Source organism: Biomphalaria glabrata, chromosome 12, assembly GCF_947242115.1.
Source record: "Biomphalaria glabrata chromosome 12, xgBioGlab47.1, whole genome shotgun sequence".
Classification (NCBI taxonomy): domain Eukaryota; kingdom Metazoa; phylum Mollusca; class Gastropoda; family Planorbidae; genus Biomphalaria; species Biomphalaria glabrata.
In genome coordinates, this window is record NC_074722.1 from 14886254 (window position 1) to 14907356 (window position 21103).

The following is a 21103-nucleotide window of genomic DNA, read 5'->3' on the forward strand; positions in this document are numbered from 1 at the left end:
TCCGCAAGGTTGTCATTGCCGGAAGTGGTAATGGATATAACCTCTCCACTACCTATAAAATGCTTCCTAATGACATGCGTCTCAAATAGCCTCTGACAACCAGTCCAACTCCTGGCCTTCACGTGTGGCTCAGATATTGAGTCCGGCGGAACTGTTCTCACTAACATGAGAAGGGGCAAAGGCGAGTAACTGGCGCCTAAACCAGTAAGCTGAGGGCAGGAGGGGCTCGTTAGCCAGAGTTGGCTACTCACCTAGGAGAAGGAGAACTCTGAATTCAAACCTCTGCTGCCTTGCAGCTCTACCCAATCATGGGAAAGACTTCGGGAGTCAACCCTGAGGAGAAATCAGGAGCTGGCGACCCTTAGGCAGTTTTCAGCACCCAGTGCTACACCCTGGCAGAACCTGCGACGCCTTTCACCCCAAATTGTATCGGCACTGCCTTTGGATACATCATCTGTGTGGGGGGGGGCGGATTTTTTGGGCGACATCGTTCCGAGCACAGCTAGGAAAATCGTTAGATTCGTTTTTGAGAACAGCGTCCAGGTTCAAGTTCCATGAAGGAGTGACTTGAATAGAGGTAATGTAAAAAAAAAACAAGTAAAACTTTTGAATGAAAAAAACAAACCACAAAGTCTTACAGAATTAAATTTACTGATGATATCTTGGATGACCAAAGAGTACCAGTTGATCCTGTGGCAAGGAGGTTTTAAAAATTTCTTTAACCGTTGCAAGTGTCCTTCCATCAGTAAAAACTGCCACGAAATAAGAGAAAAGCAAATGATAATAGGATTAAAATACAAGTAAAGTCATTTATCCAACAATCGCCCTATCTCCTTTCTCTCTAGTGCATCATTGCATGCACTCTAAATATTTAGGTTACTATCACTATCATGTCCCGTCTTTCAAGTTTATCATTGGTCTCATTAGGAATTTGACTAATCTGTCATTATTTTTGTATTTATTCATGCTTATTCAGGTTCCTTTAATAATTGTTTAAAGTATCAACTTTGTCGGAGAATGCGTGTGGGAGAAATAGCGTTAACAATTATTTAAAGAGACTAAACCCAACATGTTTAACCATATCTGTGAGAACTGAAGGATTAATTTTACCTTGTTGGTATCAAACAAAATAATTTATTACCAGTAATTGTTTCACTAATTGGTTAATTTTTTTTTAATGACAATGAATAGTTTTGTAAAGTTTAAACTTGATCAGAGAATAGGTGTTGGAAAAATTACGTGTTTTTTACCAGACAGACAGACAGAGTTGATCTAAAGTTTGTAAAAACGAATGAAAGTATTTATAACTTCCTGACAGTCTCGTGGCTTATATGTATAGTTATTGATGTACAAAGGTCTGTGCTGGCTGAGTGGTAAAATGCTAAGGTTCCAAACAAAGGGGTCCAGGGTTCGAATCCCATTGACGACTGGATTGTGAATTTTTTTAAATCCCCCGAGTCCACTTAACTCCACAATTTAATGTCGTTGTGGTGGCCAAACAACACCCTCGAAGGTTAACCGTGGGACAAAAAATCAGATAACCATTACATCATCTGTCGTACAGACCGTAGCTCAGAAAGCCGGTACGTGGATGTAGAAACGATTTAAGACTATTGGATGAACGATTACTTACTTCAGCGGTGGACAAACTGAGCACGGCTCCATTGTAACCATTCACCATCATCTGAAGTTGAGATCTATTGGTGGTCAATTTGTATTCCTTACAGAGTCAAGAGAAACACTTTGTTCAAATAGGCCTATGCGTTTTTATATTCCTTGTAGACTAGCCTAAATGTGTCCGTGTGTGTATGTCAGTGGGTGTGTGTAGACTAGCCTAAATGTGTCAGTGTGTGTGTGTAGACTAGCCTAAATGTGTCCGTGTGTGTGTGAGTGGGTGTGTGTAGACTAGCCTAAATGTGTCCGTGTGTGTGTAGACTAGCCTAAATGTGTCCGTGTGAGTGGGTGTGTGTAGACTAGCCTAAATGTGTCCGTGTGTGTGTCAGTGGGTGTGTGAAGACTAGCCTAAATGTGTCTGTGTGGGTCAGTGGGTGTGTGTAGACTAGCCTAAATGTGTCCGAGTGTGTGTGTAGACTAGCCTAAATGTGTACGTGTGTGTGTGTCAGTGGGTGTGTGTAGACAAGCCTAAATGTGTCCGTGCTTCCTGTCCCTCAGCTTGTATCCTTTCCAACGTCTTTAGAGTGGAAAGAGTCAGGATCCGAACAAGTGCTCTACATGTACTTACATCGAGTGCCAAATGCTTGGCCACATCTGGTACATAGAAGTTAAGAGACAGAAGATGTTTGGTCTCCGCTATTATGGTGGTGATGGACTTGTTGAAGTTAACTTCGTAGGACTCTTGGATAGACGCTGTTACCAAGGTAACGAGACAATGAGGACATGAATTACACACAACATAAGCATACAATGGTATTGTGCCCTTAAAAAATATAACCCGATCTATACGGCAGATGATGTCATGTTTTTAAGGAAAACGGTTAGCGAGGGTGTCATGTATCCAGTACAACTACCGACAGCCTTTTCTTTACGCAACTAATGTTAGGTATTCATTAGAGTTTGGTGGACTCTGAGGCACTATCGGATCCAGAACTTTGGAGTAGGGGGGGGGGCGATTTTTTTCCAAACCCTAACCCTAACGCCCAGTAAACCCCAACCCTATGCATAAACGTGCGTACAGCATATATATAAATGCTTCACTGCAGAAACGCATTCTCCTGACATCTACAGCTCATTAGTAATCAGTGGGCGACGGAAAAAGCGTTTTCTTACATTCTTCAATGCACAAAAACGCATTTTCCTGACATCTACAGCTCTTTACCCATGAGTGGAGTTCGGGGCGAAGCCCCGACTCCAAAAGCGTTTTCTTGCATTCTTCACTGCAGAGACGCATTTCCATGACATCTACAGCTCATTATTCATCCTATTAAAAAGGAACTTTTGAAAAATGTTTTACTTGAAAAATATTTTAATATGAATTTATAAGCCTTTACTACATTGCAAATAAAACGATTGAAAGATACCCCACATATTTAGATTAAGGCTTTGAGGATCGCCACCGAAAAAAAAAGTTCGAAAAATAATATTTATAAAAAAAAAAGCTCATTTGTCAGTTATACATTTATTTCAATAGGCATGTTTGTAACTTTGTTTTGTTACAGAACTTATAGTTCTAACAAAAAATTTCTGAAGTGGGAGGAGAAATGTAGTGGGCCAATTAGATTCTACTCTAAATTTTTTTTCATTTTTAGGATTCAAGCATAAATTGTGAGCTATAGTCCCAAATTTAACTAGAAAAATTGCAGATTGAGTAAAGGTTGGGAAAAGGCTGATTGGAAAAGAATATTTGGGTTCAGAACTCATTTCAGTCGTTATTCTTCTACTGAGAAATTTGGTATGAATTCTAAATTTTGCAAAGCAAAGTCTTTCGTTAAAAAATTATGATAAAAAATGATGAAATGACAAAAACTCTGTCGCCATATTTGACTTGTCTGTTTTAAAACATCGTATTTTCGTCTGGAAAAAGAGGGGCGGTAGAGTGAAAACGATTAATCCTCGCTCCTTTTATAATATTTGCTAATGATTCCATTTGGCATTAAAGAATATAAGAATTTAATTTATAGCATATATAAATAAATTTAGTGACAGATTTATTTAAAAAAAAATTGTAATATCTTAACTATAAAACAAAAAAGAAAAAGTATTGTTTTGTCCGATGGGAGGAAGGCAATTGCATGAATCGCCCCTCCCACCTGGTACAACCCTTTTTCATTTTATATTTACTAATGATAAAATTTAAGATTAGAGTGTGGTGCGACATAATATATAATATACAATGGGTTCACATATCAATATGTAGCTTATATTATATAGATATTTAAGTTATTTTGTTCACAAACTATGATTTCTTCATAAAAATAGGACCGCCCCCCCCCCCACAGCACTCAGAGGGCTAGAGTGGGGAGGGCAGTATACGAATCGGTCAAAATACCTGAGATGAACTCCTATTGAAAAATCAGAGCAGGAAGGACTAGTCCTCCCGTAGTGCTCTGGCAAGAAACTTAGCCGTCCGGCGTAGTGCCTCATAGCTACCATACAAGTCAAGTGACTGCACAGGCAAGTCCCCCCTTAGCTTGAGGAGTTGGGGACACTCGTACAAGACATGCGACACTGTTTCGACGCTCTCTCCACAGTGACGGCATCGGGAGTCAAAGTTAGTGCGGAGCCGGCAAAGTATGCCCCAATAGAACAATGTTCCGTCCTGCACTGCGCAACTATTGACTGCTCTGACCTCCTCAGTCGCCACCATGGATCGTCGCGATCTGGGTGACGCATGCGGTGCCAGACACCACGTGATCTGTCGGATTCCTCCCAGGACTTTAACCACTTCTCATGAATGAGTGTTCGGATTTGTGCCGTTGCTTTTAAGTACGTGCTTAGTGCTTTGAGGTGTGTGGCTGCCATAGCACCCTCCCTTGCGAGGGCGTCTGCCGTTTAATTGCCCCTCACGCCGCAATGTGAGGGCGCCCACTGCATAAAAACGACAGCTCCAATAGCTAGGCGGATGTTAGCTGCGGCGCCGATTGCCTCTTCTATTACGGGCGACCCTCCCCCGCCGCCACCCATAGCTTGGAGACTGGATCGAGAGTCAGTGACCAGCACCACCGTAGTGGTACTAGTCTCGCGTTGGAGCATTCGGGCCCTAATGGCCTCGAACGCCCTAGTTATCCCTGTGAGTTCGGCATCCATGGAACATGCGGCCTAGCCGCATGGACCAGAGAGCCTATCTGGTTCGGTCCGGTTGGGGTAGACGATAAGGGCCCCATACCCCGATCTGTCGGGGTCCCTCAGTACCGACCCATCGGTATAGCAGAAAATGGCATCTGATGGGTAGGATTTTATGGTTATGGATGCCAAGTTTTGAAGAATGGCAGGTGTTAATCGCCTCTTGGTGGCTCCCTCTTGCCCTATCAGGGACAGGTTTATTTGTGGGGCCGGCATCCTCCTCCACGGAGGGCACGTACTAATTCTCCTAATAGGGATTCTATCAGTGGAGAGCCCAGCTGATTTAGACAAATTGGCCGCAATATGGATGAACGATCGCATTTTGATGCGGTTCCTCTCTCTCCACAGTCGCACTAAAATTGAGGTGGGTAGCCTAGAGTCGCCCCTTTTGTAGCGCTCGTAGGCCGTAAGTACTGCCCTCTCCCGCCTAAGATGTAAGGGTGCCACGTTTGTTAAGATTTCAGCAGCGTTTGTTGGGCTTGTCTTAAAGGTGCCACAAATGAACCGTAGGGCCTGTGCTTGTACTCGGTCGAGTAATTCGAGGGCAGTTTTACTAGCGTATACTTGAACTGTATAGCTGTACTCTATTTGTGATCTGACTGCCCCTAAGTACAATGTGCTTAGCATGTCAGCTTTGGCACCCCACTTTGTGCTGGCCAGCTTTCTTAGTAACGCTAACTTCTCCGAGGCTTTTCGTTCAACATCCTGGACGTGCTAAAGCATTGACAGTTTTCTATCCAGGGTCACCCCTAGATATTTTGGCGTATTTTCACGCTGGAGTCGCAGCCCATAGAGTTGAAGCTCGAATGGAGCCTTAAGAATGTCGATCCCTAGGCTGAACAGGGACCAGGTTGTTTTGGCAACGTTTATCTGAATCTGCCGTTTGTCGCAATACGAGGAGATGGTATGGAGGTCTGCTTGAAGTGCCGCCTGAATTTGGTCGGCTTTCTTCCCGGTTGACCAGAGGACAATATCATCAGCATATAGCAGTTTTTTTGGACCGTAGTGAGCTGGGCAAATCATTAAGAAAGGCTATGAAAAGTGTACAGGACAGGGCGGAGCCCTGAGGCAGGCCATTGAGTTGTTGTTTTGGCTTGCTAAGGGAGTGCTGGTATTTTGTACGTGTGCTCCTCCCAGACAGAAAGGATTGTATCCAATTGTATATCTTGCCCCGCACACCCATAGCTCTTAGCTTAAGATAGAGGCCTTGCTTGCACACACGGTCGTAAGCCTGTTTTAGGTCTATGAACACTGCGTATGTGCTCTCGGACCTCTGGAACCCGTCGGCCACCTCTTGTGCGAATGTTGTGACCTGGTCGATCGGGCTCAAGCCTGCCCTAAAGCCGGCCTGTTCTGGCGCCAGGATACTGGCACTCTCAAGTGACCAAACTAGCCGCTCGTTAACCATTCGCTCAGCAACTTTGCCAAGGGTTGAGGTTAGTGAAATGGGTCTGTAGGACTCCACGTTAGTCGCGTCTTTTCCCTTCTTAAGGACTGGCACAATGACAGCACTCTTCCAGGCCCCGGGCAGTCTGGACTCTGCCCAGGTTCGATTCATAAACTCCAGGAGTTTACATCTCGCAATGCCCCAAGGTGTTTTAGCATCTCAGGGGTAACCTTGTCTGGCCCCGGAGCTTTTCGGTTTTTGCACTTAGCTATCGCTCTGTCCAGCTCAGCACGACAGAAGGGCGCGTTGCAAGTTGCTTGGCTTTCCGGCTCATCTGGCTCCCTCTCGAGTCTTTTACGTTCTTTGTTGAGGGCTTGGACATGGCAGACTTCTTTTCGGGCTTGCTGATTTTAGCAAAATGTCAATTCAACAAGCCGGCCATTTTGGTTACCGTAGAGACCGGCCCTCTGGGTGACAATAGAGGGGCAGCCGTTCGCACTGTGTCTTTGGCCTCTAGGTTTCGCAGAAGACGCCAGGCTTTCGAGGAGTCCCGAAGATCCATCCCGGCGCAGGCAGCGTTCCAATGGTCCGACCGGACGCGTCGGGCCAGTTCACTCGTGGCTCTGCAGAGCCGATTGTACTCCCGCCGGATTTCAGGGGTACCCTTCCGTTCAGCAAGTCTCCAGGCTCGCTTACGTCTCAGGACCAGCTTATTCAATTCCTGAGACCACACGCGTTTCTGCCTTACGCCAGGATAAGTCCGCGGGACAAACCTCTTAGCCGCACCCAACATAGCTGCTGTTATTTCGCCGTATATGATGTCAACGTCCCTATCCTCCACTGCTAGATTCATAAGGGCAGTGTCGACTGCTGCCTCGTAGGCTGGCCAGTTCGCCTTGGTGTAACCTACGCGGAGCTTTTGGGGTTACACCACTGGCCTCTGAGAGGGCAATTGTGACTAGTATGGGTCTATGGTCACTTCTAATGTCGTCTAAGACTTGAAACTGAGTATGGGATTCTAAATTAGCTGTGATTAGACTAAGGTCTGGTCTAGATTGGCTGCCATTTCCGGTATGGTATAGAGCTGGGGGAGTATGTTTATTTTGCAGACAGAACAAATTAGAGTTATTTAGGAGTTCATGAATTTTATGTCCCGACGAGTCGGTTGAATCATAGCCCCACTGTTGAGACTTAGCATTAAAGTCTCCTGCGATGACGTTGTGAGTATTGATATTAGTACAGTCATATTCGAGACTAATTTTGTGCTCTGGGGGGGGGGGGGGTTGTACAGATTAGTTACCGTGAGTTTACGCCCGAGTTTATGTACTTCAAGGGTGATGGCGTCGGTACGCCCATGCACTCGTGGACCGGGGACTTGAGTATGCAACCAGATTGTTGCGTACATAAGTAATAAGCCCCCGGCAGTCTGTGCATTTGCACTTAAATGCAGTATAACCGGTGATACTGGCGTTGCGTTTGCCAGTTAGTGTCTCTTGTAATAAAGCCACATCTATTGCCCTCTCGTGGAGGAGTTTTGAGAGCTCTAACACCTTGGAAATTACCCCACAGATATTAATTTGTAAGATCAGGAGGGACCTAGTGTTTATGGGCTTAGTCCCTGGGGTGGGTTGGGTCCCACTAGTGTCAGTTTGGGTTGTTTAGGGGCCGGAGGCTCCCGTCACTATTTCGCTTCCAGTCATATTTGCCTGCCGTGTATCTAGGTCGGCAGGAGGTTGTGGCAGACTTCCATCAACCTCGTTCGAATCGGACCTCCGAAGGAGGTACGAATGCAGTGTCCGTTAAGACGAGGGCTTTGGTGGAGGAATTTTAGCTAACTTTTCACGATCTGACAAATTCCCCCTCATCGAGGTCGCGGGGTGACTAGTAGCTGACTTTTCGTATTCAGGCCTGACGCCCACTACCCAGCGCACGGAGCCTGTTCGGGCCTGCTCGTGCCCGCTTTTTTCTGTGTCTGTGCCTATTATGGTTGTATGGTTAAGGCCGTTGGCTGCCTTAGTTACTGCTCTAATGCAGCAGCGTGAATGGCCTATACTTGTGTCGCCACTAAGGGCAAGGCAGAGACCTTCCCAAGCAATCACCGCCACAGTTTGGCATATAAGTTTCCTGCAAGGCAGGAGTGGGGCGGAGTGCGTTTCTCGACATTCCCAGTGTCAGAGTTGCCATTGGTCGTGGCGGATTCCTCCACTAGCGCGCCAGGGAACGGGCTAGATAGAGCCTAGCTCGTGGACGCCAACCGGTCCGCCCGACGCAGCCCGCTAAGGCCGCGCCAGTCAGTCCAGTCATTGCCCAAAGAGAGACCCGCGAATCAGCCGAGTCCCAGGAGAACCCGACCAACCCTCGAGTTGGTGTCCAGCGCTATCCGCTTTTCGGAGAACCCGTGAGTCTCTTACTAACCGTTGCCCCGGGGCCCCATGGGGGGGGGGGCTGGACATAACCCCTTTGAGTTCCTTTTACACTTGCCGGATGCCCATTTATCAGCGGCAAGCAACCAGTACCCTTGGCCAATCCCAAAGAGCGGAGTGTTCACGATGCGACCACGATGAGGTGGTACTGGAACGCCGCGCGGTCAAAATACCAGAAAGGGAGCGACATAATATAAAATTATATTTTAATTCAACTAATTTTGCTCATAAACTATGATTTCCCCATAAAAATAGGACCGCCCCTCCCCACTCAGATGGTTTAGGTGGGAAGGGCAGTAGAAGTATTCGCCCCCCCCCCTCCCAATCGGCCAACAGGGGAACGACATAATATAAAGATCGGTTAAAACACCAATAACAAGTTTTAATCATATAGATATTTAATTGATATTGTTAGCAAGCTTTGATTTCTATAAATAAATTGGACCGCCCCCCCCACTAGAAAGTTTATGGAAGGAGGGGGGCGGATTGATGCCAACCCCCCCCCCCCTCCCGACCCCACCAAATCAGCCAACATACTGGGAGGGGGGGGGCGAAATAATCTAAAATAAAGTTGAAATATAAATAATTAGTACATATTATTAACATAAGTAATAAATTCGTATACAAATTGTGCTTAATTCTATACTAAAATTCGTCCGCCGCCTCAGGGGAGGGCGATCGCCCTTACCGCCATTCACTATGAGAGGACAACAACTCAGACCACTTGTAGACCGGTATGACGGCTTCGGTTTTTTTTGTTTGTGGACAGGGCTACATTTTATAATTGTATGTCATCTGTGTTTCTATATCCCAACTTTGGGCGCCGGTCTTTGGTTCGCTGTTAGAACCACCTAGACCTAACACAGCCATCTCTAAATGTTAAACCAAATTAACTCATCTAACTTAATTACACTAATGTCACTTGGGAAAGGTAATCCAATAAAGAAAACCTTCGCTACCAATCGTTTGCTGCGAGAGTAAGACTCCTGTGTTCTTACTTTTACCTTATACAAAACATCACTATAACTTGTTCAACTTTTTCAACCTGTTCAACTTATTCAACTTGTTCAACCTGTTCAACTTGTTCAACCTGTTCAACTTATTCAACTTGTTCAACTTGTTCATCTTGTTCAACCTGTTCAACTTGTTCAACCTGTTCAACTTGTTCAACTTGTTCAACCTGTTCAACTTATTCAACTTGTTCAACTTGTTCAACCTGTTCAACTTGTTCAACTTGATCAAAATGTTCAACTTATTCAACTTGTTCATTTGTTCAACCTGTTCAACTTGTTCAACCTGTTCAGCTTGTTCAACCTGTTCAACTTATTCAACCTGTTCAACTTGTTCAACCTGTTCAACTTGTTCAACTTATTCAACTTGTTCAACTTGTTCAACTTATTCAACTTGTTCAACCTGTTCAACTTGTTCAACCTGTTCAACTTATTCAACTTGTTCAACTTGTTCAACTTGTTCATCTTGTTCAACCTGTTCAACTTGTTCAACCTTTTCAATCTGTTCAACTTGTTCAACCTGTTCAACCTGTTCAACTTGTTCAACTTGTTCAACCTGTTCAACTTATTCAACCTGTTCAACTTGTTCAACCTGTTCAACTTGTTCAACTTGTTCAACCTGTTCAACTTGTTCATCTTGTTCAACCTGTTCAACCTGTTCAACTTATTCAACCTGTTCAACCTGTTCAACCTGTTCAACTTGTTCAACCTGTTCAACCTGTTCAACTTGTTCAACCTGTTCAACCTGTTCAACCTGTTCAACTTATTCAACTTGTTCAACTTGTTCAACTTGTTCAACTTATTCAACCTGTTCAAATTATTCAACTTGTTCAACCTGTTCAACTTGTTCAACCTGTTCAACTTGTTCAACCTGTTCAACTTGTTCAATCTGTTCAACTTGTTCAACCTGTTCAACTTATGATCTATAGGCAAGATCTATTTCTTTAGCCAACGGTTGACGAGCAGGGTATGATGTGGCCAGCACAACGACCAAACGTTTTTACTTTCCCCAACTGAAGCCAGGTACCCAGTACAGTTGGCTGGACTCGATGACGTACTCAAAATCCAAAAATTCCAAATCCCAGTCTTTACCGAGATTCGAACCCAGGTTTGTAAGCCAAGCACTTAAACCCTCAGCCACCACACCCCTCTTTTAATAAGTATAATTTGAAATGTCCAAACAAGTTTTAGACATGAGGTTTCAACACAAAATGTTTGTTAAAGTTGCATGAAACAAAACTGCAACTTACTTCGACAACCTTTTGCAGTCCCTAGCCTAGCACTAGCTGAAGGAAAAAAAAACAAAAACATTATTAAACATGAAACTTGAACCTAAAGGTTTTATATTTCAAACTTGTCAAAGGTTTTATATTTCAAACTTGTCAAAGGTTTTATATAACTTGTCAAAGGTTTTATATTTCAAACTTGTCAAAGGTTTTATATTTCAAACTTGTCAAAAGTTTTATATTTCAAACTTGTCAAAGGTTTTATATTTCAAACTTGTCAAAAGTTTTATATTTCAAACTTGTCAAAGGTTTTATATAACTTGTCAAAAGTTTTATATTTCAAACTTGTCAAAAGTTTTATATTTCAAACTTGTCAAAAGTATATGTTTCAAACTTTTTAAGTTGTTTAAATTTTTAGGCCAAGTCTAAATACGTTTCCTTATTTTATCTTATCTTATAAATTACAGACGTTCATTCAAAACGGAAGATAATTACGTCCTATATGTATTCAAGATCAAGCGTGTTTAATTAAACTCTGCTAAGTCTTTGTTTTTCATGCCTGATTCAGGCAACCTGTTCATGCTTTATGGTACATCGACCCTATTTAGGCCATGTCGTGCCCTAAGTTATTCTAGGAACCAGCCCCTCCAGTCCAAGTTTAACAAGTCCAGTAAGAACGTAAAAGACTACACAAGCTACTGTTGAAGGGTTCAAAATAAGGTTATACATTATCGAGTCCAAAAATCGCATTTAAGTTTTATTTGTATTCTTGTTGATTTGTAAAAAAGTTTTATTCTAGTAAACTTTTTATTTATACAATTTTGACCGTCGCTAACTTTGTAGGTGTTCAAGAGAGAATTGACTGTCGCTAACTTTGTAGGTGTTCAAGAGAGAATTGACTGTCGCTAACTTTGTAGGTGTTCAAGAGAGAATTGACTGTCGCGAACTTTGTAGGTGTTCAAGAGAGAATTGACTGTCGCTAACTTTGTAGGTGTTCAAGAGAGAATTGACTGTCGCTAACTTTGTAGGTGTTCAAGAGAGAATTGACTGTCGCTAACTTTGTAGGTGTTCAAGAGAGAATTGACTGTCGCGAACTTTGTAGGTGTTCAAGAGAGAATTGACTGTCGCTAACTTTGTAGGTGTTCAAGAGAGAATTGACTGTCGCTAACTTTGTAGGTGTTCAAGAGAGAATTGACTGTCGCTAACTTTGTAGGTGTTCAAGAGAGAATTGACTGATTGTGACTAAGATTGTAATCCAAACAAAATGACTATTATGCCCTATTAGAAAGACTGTAAAGTGTTTACGTAGAGAAATAAAAAAGAAAACCAACTTACTGGCCGGAGCGTTGAGCATGGAACTGATAGAATGTTTCCTAATGCCTTCGGGAACACTAGCCGTCACAGTATAGTTTATCCTTACCAAGAGGGTAGCTCTCAGAAACTGGGGTACTAATCTTTCTGCATGGTCATGCCATAGATGAAATAAGTTCTCTTCATATTTCCTCATGTTCTTGGCTACAGACAAGTATTTCTGTGTGGCCTGGGGAATCACAGGGGGACACAAGTCTTTTTATATCTCAGGTTATAACAGGATAGTCTCCCCTGTCACTTTATGCTTCAAACACAGTCTCAAATTCAAATTGTCTATAACTCTACATGCAGTCTACAGCGATACAGTTATTGTAGTTACATTATTTTATTCGGTACATACAAAAGGCATGACCAATTTTTCTTTTTCTCTCAATTTCTCTGATTCATTAAGACCGAGTGACATGTCATACCAGTAGAGTAGCAAGACTCACGTGTTCAGGAATGCGACGTTAGGCCCTTTACAGTAAGCTGAGAGTGACTGAGCCCAAATTGTATTGTAATGTACTGTCACAAGAGAACAACACATACGACAGAGACGGACAGACAAACGCACAAAATGCACAAGTTCCTCATGGGGTAAATGAAAATGAGGTCCTCAATCTTTGAAAACTGGATGTCATTGGACAATCCTGTAACTTACTACTCCGAGCCACGTGCTGAATCTTTAAATATTCTATATGCAGAGGCGTAGTGAAAAAGGGGAAAGGGGGTACGATTCTCCGGGCGCTAGCGTCAGGGGGCGACACACACAGGGAGGCGCCTATATCTGCTCATGGTAAATGGGGGAGGAGGGCGCCAATAAAGTACCTTGCCCCGGCGTACGTTTTGTTCACTTCGCCTCTGTCTGAATGTGTATTGTTTGTCCTAAGTATAGGGCACCGACTGCCCACAGCGCAACAGTCCTGACTGAAGGTTTTACCTCAACTTCATAGCAGACCTAACGTTTAGGAAGCGCCTTTGTTAAGGACTAACTGCCTATCCTACTGACCTACTGACTAGAAAGTTGGGTATGATCTCGAGTTCAGCGTTCAAAAACCATTTGTTACATAACTTTGAATAATTGAAACAATCATGAGTGAGGTCTGTGTTAAAACAGTATGGGTAAATAATTGATTAGGACGATGCGCCTTCTGACCGATCAATCAATGTTAATTTTAAATGCTTATAAAGTATGTATACTCCAATCACAGATTGAAATTTACTTTGTATTCATACTGTTAATTCACGTAATTCAACTAGTCAATTGGTACCGTAATATTAAAAAACAACAAGAATTAAACAAAAAACAAAAACAAACATAACTTTAACTAATAGAGCCGTTTCACATTCTTCACAATTATTATCATTATTGTCCTTGAAAAAAGTAGAACTCATTAAATTTAATGAGATGTTATTCTGACGGTTTAAGCATAACTTTCCGTAACATGGTCCGTACAACACTCATAACATTTGCAACGCTTTGTTATTTCGGACACCAGAAATATAATGTTAAAACAAAAAAAAAAACACCGTGACTGCAACAAACCAATGTAATAATTTGAAACATAGAACTCTTATATTCGGCCCCTATTTGTCGATCCAAGGGCGCAATGATCCTTTTCGCGCAATGGTTGCTACGCCACTGTTTCATAATATTTAAAAAAATTACAATACTAAAAATATGTTCTCAATTATTAGGTAAAAATAGGCTTATCGTATTATTTTTTTAATGTTATAATTCCATATTATTTAGAGAGGAGAAGCTGGCATGGGAACACTTAGTTGATTGTGGCATGGGAACACTTAGTTGATTGTGGCATGGGAACACTTAGTTGATTGTGGCATGGGAACACTTAGTTGATTGTGGCATGGGAACACTTAGTTGATTGTGGCATGGGAACACTTAGTTGATTGTGGCATGAGAACACTTAGTTGATTGTGGCATGGGAACACTTAGTTGATTGTGGCATGGGAACACTTAGTTGATTGTGGCATGGGAACACTTAGTTGATTGTGGCATGGGAACACTTAGTTGATTGTGGCATGGGAACACTTAGTTGATTGTGGCATGGGAACACTTAGTTGATTGTGGCATGGGAACACTTAGTTGATTGTGGCATGGGAACACTTAGTTGATTGAGATGAAGATTTAGCAGTTTCATAAAGGCGAACACTTTGGCAGTAACATGTTAATTTCCCTGTCTTGTCTTCTGAAGAACAGAGGGCTATTATGATGAGGAATACACTTACCATCTTCCCAATGTCCGTTGACATCATGTCCGCCATGGTATTGAAGCGTATGATGCTAGACTTGATGCGATGAAACAGGGAGCGGCACCAGAAGATGGCCCCAGCAACAGGTGGGTAGTTTCTGTAAAAAGGGGGGTTGGTCTTGTGCTCCATGAAGAGGTTGTTCATGATGTCAATCTGGAGATGTCACAATGGGGATGTCACAAAGGGGATGTCACAAAGGGAATGTCTCAAAGGGAATGTCACAAAGGGAATGCCACAAAGGGAATGTCACAAAGGGGATGTCACAAAGGGAATGTCACAAAGGGGATGTCATAAATGGGATGTCACAAAGGGAATGTCACAAAGGGAATGTCACAAAGGAGATGTCACAAAGGGAATGTCACAAAGGGAATGTCACAAAGGGAATGCCACAAAGGGGATGTCACAAAGGGGATGTCACAAAGGGGATGTCACAAAGGGAATGTCACAAAGGGAATGTCACAAAGGGAATGTCACAAAGGAGATGTCACAAAGGGAATGTCACAAAGGGGATGTCACAAAGGGAATGTCACAAAGGGAATGCCACAAAGGGGATGTCACAAAGGGGATGTCACAAAGGGGATGTCACTAAGGGAATGTCACAAAGGGAATGTTACAAAAGGGAATGCCACAAAGGGGATGTCATAAATGGGATGTCACAAAGGGAATGTCACAAAGGAGATGTCACAAAGGGAATGTCACAAAGGGAATGCCACAAAGGGGATGTCATAAATGGGATGTCACAAAGGGAATGCCACAAAGGAGATGTCACAAAGGGGATGTCACAAAGGGGATGCCACAATGGGGATGTCACAAAGGGGATGTCACATGGAAATGTCACAAAGGAGATGTCACAAAGGAGATGTCACAAAGGTAATGTGACAAAGGGAATGTCACAAAGAGAATGTCACATGGGAATGTCACAAATGTAATGCTATAAAAGAAGATGTCCCAAACAATTTGCCAAAAAGACATGTTGCAAAGAACATGCAAAAAAGTAGATTTAATGCTTCAAGCGATTCAAGCGACCCAAAATATTATTTAAACTGAAGAGGCCCATAACAGATATGTGAGAATTCAGAACAATTTTAACTTCTTATTTTACTATTTTTAATTCAGGGGAAATGTTTTTTGGTCCAATGTTAAATCAGAACTAGGCGATGATTATATCATGTGAGTGTTCACAAGTTTTGTTGTTGTTTGTTTATGTGAAGGACGATACCTTGCTGACTTCCAGTACCAAAGCTAAAAGTCTACCGGACCTCTGTGATGACCACTCTACGTCAGTCTGCTATAAGGTAGTGACACATGGTCAATACAGGTGGCAAGATAAAATAACCAATGAGGAAAGGCCAAAAAGAGCAGGGTGCCAGGACATTCGCGCTGTTATCAGCAGTAGACTAGTTGGTCATGTTAAAAGAGTGCCACTAGCTCGACTCCCATGGTCTATGTCAGTAATGTTATAAACTCAACTCCTTGTAGAACTTAAGGATGACGTCAGTCATGTTCTACTCAACTCCTTGTTGAACTACAGGATGACGTCAGTCATGTTCTACTCACCTCCTTGTTGAACTGCAGGATGACGTCAGTCATGTTCTACTCACCTCCTTGTTGAACTGCAGGATGACGTCAGTCATGTTCTAATCACCTCCTTGTTGAACTGCAGAATGACGTCAGTCATGTTCTACTCACCTCCTTGTTGAACTGCAGAATGACGTCAGTCATGTTCTACTCACCTCCTTGTTGAACTGCAGGATGACGTCTGTCATGTTCTACTCACCTCCTTGTTGAACTGCAGGATGACTCATGTTCTACTCACCTCCTTGTTGAACTACAGGATGACGTCAGTCATGTTCTACTCACCTCCTTGTTGAACTGCAGGATGACGTCAGTCATGTTCTAATCACCTCCTTGTTGAACTGCAGAATGACGTCAGTCATGTTCTACTCACCTCCTTGTTGAACTGCAGGATGACGTCAGTCATGTTCTACTCACCTCCTTGTTGAACTGCAGGATGACTCATGTTCTACTCACCTCCTTGTTGAACTACAGGATGACGTAAGTCATGTTCTACTCACCTCCTTGTTGAACTGCAGGATGACGTCAGTCATGTTCTACTCACCTCCTTGTTGAACTGCAGGATGACGTCAGTCATGTTCTACTCACCTCCTTGTTGAACTGCAGGATGACGTCAGTCATGTTCTACTCACCTCCTTGTTGAACTACAGGATGACGTAAGTCATGTTCTACTCACCTCCTTGTTGAACTGCAGGATGACGTCAGTCATGTTCTACTCACCTCCTTGTTGAACTGCAGGATGACGTCAGTCATGTTCTACTCACCTCCTTGTTGAACTGCAGGATGACGTCAGTCATGTTCTACTCACCTCCTTGTTGAACTGCAGGATGACGTTTCTGAACTTAGACTGCATACGTTTGTTGATTGTCTCCCTTGACTGAATGTCTTTTAGTTTAATCAACAACTCAAAGGCACCATCTGAAGACCTGAGGCTCTGGAAGTAAGAAGACAATGTGTTCACGTGAGTTTCTCATTTAATTAAACTTTATATCTGTTAGTATATATACATAAGTGCAAACTACCACTCACTGACATTTTTACCTATGTATGTATTTAGAGATCTCAAACTGTCTAACGGATGCGAATTCATTTTCGTACACAGGTTCCTTTTACCTCATTGGCACTTGATAAGACACAGTTTTGAAAGACTCGCAACATGAATGCCGCTATTCGCGAAAAAAAATCTTTCAATTTTTGTATTTTATCTTTGTTTTTTTCCCCAAAAAGCTTAGAGCCTATTTTTAAATAAATGGAAATGTTTAAGAAGAAAATAGACTTCACTATCCTTTTTATTTTTATGTTTAAAACTTTCTTTCCTTTTCAATACAAATGGAAAGAGGCGGCGTGAACGGATTTATATATTTATAACAACAAAGTAAATGCAATAGATTGTTTGGTGCGTAACTCGGCAATGTGAGCACTTCAAAAGATAGTTTGTTTCTTTTGTTTGCGTATGTGTGTGTGTGTGCGTGAAGAAGAAAATATCATATGAAATGTAAATTCTTAAGAATTAGATCTAGATGTATATTGAGAATCTAAAGAAATATCCACTGTAGAGTATAAAAGAAAATAAAAATGCACAAAAGTTGGGGAAGGGGTGGACTCAGAGAGAGAGAGAGAGAAAGACAGAGAGAGAGAGAGAGAGACAGAGAGAGAGAGACTGATAGAGAGAGACAGACAGAGAGAGAGAGAACAGTGGAGAGAGAAGGAGAAAAAGAGAGTAGACCTGGATCTGTACGAATGCAAAATCTAGAATTGAGATTACAAAGAATTGTCCCATTGATACTGAGGGGCCTTTTAAAAGAGTTTAAAGTGGCTATTTTGTTTCATGGCAGTGGGCCTATTTCAGTTTTCACAATCTTTACATTATGGGTAAAAGTTGAAGTGTGTATAAGGTGCCGCCTCTATTTAGAGGTCCAATGTGAGGTCTAGATCTATAACTGACAAAGTAAACAACATAAGTCATGTGTAGAGAGTAACATTCCAATAGTGATGTCCTTTTCGAAGTGTTCCACGGGGGGAGAAAGGCTTAAAAATTCAAGGGCCACAACTATGTGGGAAAGCGTTACGAGGTGTAAGGAAAAAATGGAACGCCAGGAGCGGGGAGGGTTTCGACTAAATTAAATATTCTTTTCTTCTTATAAAACGATTATTGTGCATAAACGTAAATTACATTGGAAGAGATGTTTATTGCGTCATCAAAACTATAGTCCTTTCACAATCAATGTAGTATTTAGATATAATAGTACATTCAGACATATTGAAGCATATTTACAATTAAATAGTACCACACAATTAATCTACTCCATTATAGTGAACGATCAAGTCATATTCATCAACTATAACATTTTAATGAAAATCCTTAGAGACGTTTTTATCCGTGTCCACTTAGGTTCCGCTCACCCAGGTTCTACCCACCTAGGTTCTACCCACCCAGGTTCTACCCACCTAGGTTCTACCCACCTAGGTTCCTCTTCTGACTTGAATAAGGTATTGTAAAAAATTATATGTAAAAACAAGGTTACAAAGAAAGTTTGTGTGGAAACACAAACTCAAAATCGGCCCTCGAAGTGGTCCACCCACGCAGGTAAAAAGGCAGGTATCAATATTTTCAGAGAGAACATCATAATTAAATTCTATCAAAGACAAATGACAGAGAAGAATGGAGAAAGAAGGTTGACAGATCTTTTGTGGTTATAAAAAGTAGCCCTTGCATCAGAACTTTGAATGGGCTAAAATAGTATCTGTATTTTCACTATCTTTTCTAGTTTACAAGATCGAAACGGGACGGACGGACGAACGGACAGACGGGCAGACATTACACACAAAACTAATAGTATCTTTTCCTCTTTCGGTAGCCGCTAAAAATATTGTTACGTTTTGTTGGGATAAAATGAAGCTTTTTTTTTTTTTGTTTTATTCAAAACTATAATTTAAACATTAATTGATCAAATTTATAGAACAGCAATTTGAAATCTTTGATTACCCAAATAGACTTTTCATGTATGTAAATACGTAACCTAAATAAAGTAGTAGAATATTTATTTACCTATTGTATAAAGACAATCGCTACATGTTATAGAGCTGCGGTTCTCAACCTTTTTTAGTTTGACGACCCCTTTTTACTATTCCCAACCGTGCGGCGACCCCCAACATTAATATTATATTCGTTTTTATATGCCTAAGTAACTGCTCTGGCTAATGGTATAAAATGTCATCCAAATGTGAATGTGCTGCCAAAAGTTTATGTTTAATTAAAAAGCCATATGTAATTGTCGTATATTCTTGAAATATATTTCTTCATATAATTAAATTCCAAATAATTAGAATTGTATGGCGTGCATTTATTAACTTTTCTATCAGGTATCCACCATAATAATGCTCCATACGTGTGCGACAGTTTGAAAAGTATCAGGGTAATAGTAAATTACATAGCTACAATTGTTGCGACAGTTTGACACTGTTTCTGTTTCACCAGAGGAGGAATTCTTGGGAAGGTCTTTGCAAGATCACAAAGAATGTCTTCTGCATCGTCTTTTTCTGTATTTAGCTCTACTTGATAACTAACCGGCTAGTAAAGCCAAGTGACCCAAATATATATATAAGTGACAATGAAAGAGGAGGGTGCAATACAGACTAAATCCAGATTTGTGTTACTGACATTAAAATGAAATCATTTCTCACTGCATTGCTATAAATGAGTTCAATAAACTCTTTCTTTCTCCGGAACATCGTCAACCTTGACTGTGATTGATGTGACAGGTGGGGAAATGTGACGTGTGTTTAGCACGTTTTATGTCTAGGGGATGATTATTTTTAATGCTATCACACCCCCACTTATCAGCATATGAATCGGGAGCAGACACGCAACGAGACAAAGCAATGAAAGATAGATACAAAAGTTAAGATAAAGGATATTTATTTACATAAATATACATATAATAATAAAAAGGGGGAGGGTTTGCATCTATCTCTAGTATATTCTATGCTTAATCATCACTCTTGCACATAATAAGAGAGTATGTCACTTTGTCCTCTGACTTAGCTGGTTGTCCTGTTGATGTCGCAGCTGGCTGGGTCCTGGCTTGAGGTTCTGCAGCTGGAGGTGGCGCTCTAGCGGATAGAGGGACGCCGGCGATATAGTTCTTGTGGAGTCTCAGTCCCAAGTTCTAGTATCTGTAGTGGGCACAGTATGGCGGGTGGCCGGATACCGTGGGCACAAGGTTACTGCGGGCAGAGCTGATCTGCCGTGGGCAGTGTGAGTAACAGGATATGTCCAGTGAGTTGCAGAGGGTTGGCGTAGCTATGACGTCTCGCACAGATATGCTTCTGTAGGGACGTCGCACCTAATAGCTTGACAGGTGGGCTGTCGAATAGGCTGGCAATGCCGATAGCGCCAAGTGGTAGAGTTGAGTAGATCTCAGTAGGCAAGTGCAGTGCTGCATAGCACTAAGCACAACTGCCGGTAAATAGATCGTTGATCCAATAACTAGGTAATAGGTGATAGGCAAATAGGCAGGTAAGTAATCCGATAAATAGTTGAGTTGGGTCGTGTGGACACTAAACAGCAAATAGCAAATAGGCAGGTAAGTAATCCGATAAATAGGCAGACACCTGAGGGAGGCTGCGGATAAATAAAGACAAGTTAGGACATGTCTCTCATGCATCTTATCGATGCCCTCGACTGAGGTGCATTCGTCAGATTGATGAAATTGCTTTAGAGCACAAAGGGGAGATGATGACAAATGGGATTTGGAAAATAGATGGCAGATAGTAGCAATATAAAAATGTACATAAAAGAGAATGTAATAATGTAAAAATGTACATAGAAGGGGAAATAATAATCCCAAATAAACAACACAGGTGGGTAAAGAAGGAAAAGGGGGGGGGGGAAAGGGCGGTGGTCAGCGACCCAAACGATTTGTTTACACATGACCGTGGGTCGAGAACAATGGAGCGTGCTTGAATGTAGAGTGTGTCCGTTCAAGCGGGGTAACCCCTATAAGAGTAAAATGAGTAAAGGGGAGATAATCCATTACAGGGAAGATAATTCATATC

At 42.0% G+C, this 21103-nt stretch overlaps 1 protein-coding gene across 6 annotated transcripts in view; it reads right to left on the minus strand.

Annotated features, from left to right (window-relative positions):
• The window catches only part of LOC106059156 (dynein axonemal heavy chain 10-like), a 190307-nt gene that overhangs the window by 142989 nt on the left and 26215 nt on the right, over nt 1-21103 (minus strand). For 5 of the 6 annotated variants that reach the window (XM_056006410.1, XM_056006408.1, XM_056006407.1 and 2 more), the window contains 7 exons: nt 16854-16979; nt 14447-14623; nt 12182-12386; nt 10871-10906; nt 2243-2367; nt 1634-1720; nt 639-752 (listed from right to left, as the gene is read on the minus strand). In XM_056006410.1, the coding sequence (XP_055862385.1) occupies nt 639-752; nt 1634-1720; nt 2243-2367; nt 10871-10906; nt 12182-12386; nt 14447-14623; nt 16854-16979 (870 nt within the window). The remainder of the gene's footprint in view (nt 1-638; nt 753-1633; nt 1721-2242; nt 2368-10870; nt 10907-12181; nt 12387-14446; nt 14624-16853; nt 16980-21103) is intronic. The other variant, XM_056006409.1, reaches the window with a different exon arrangement.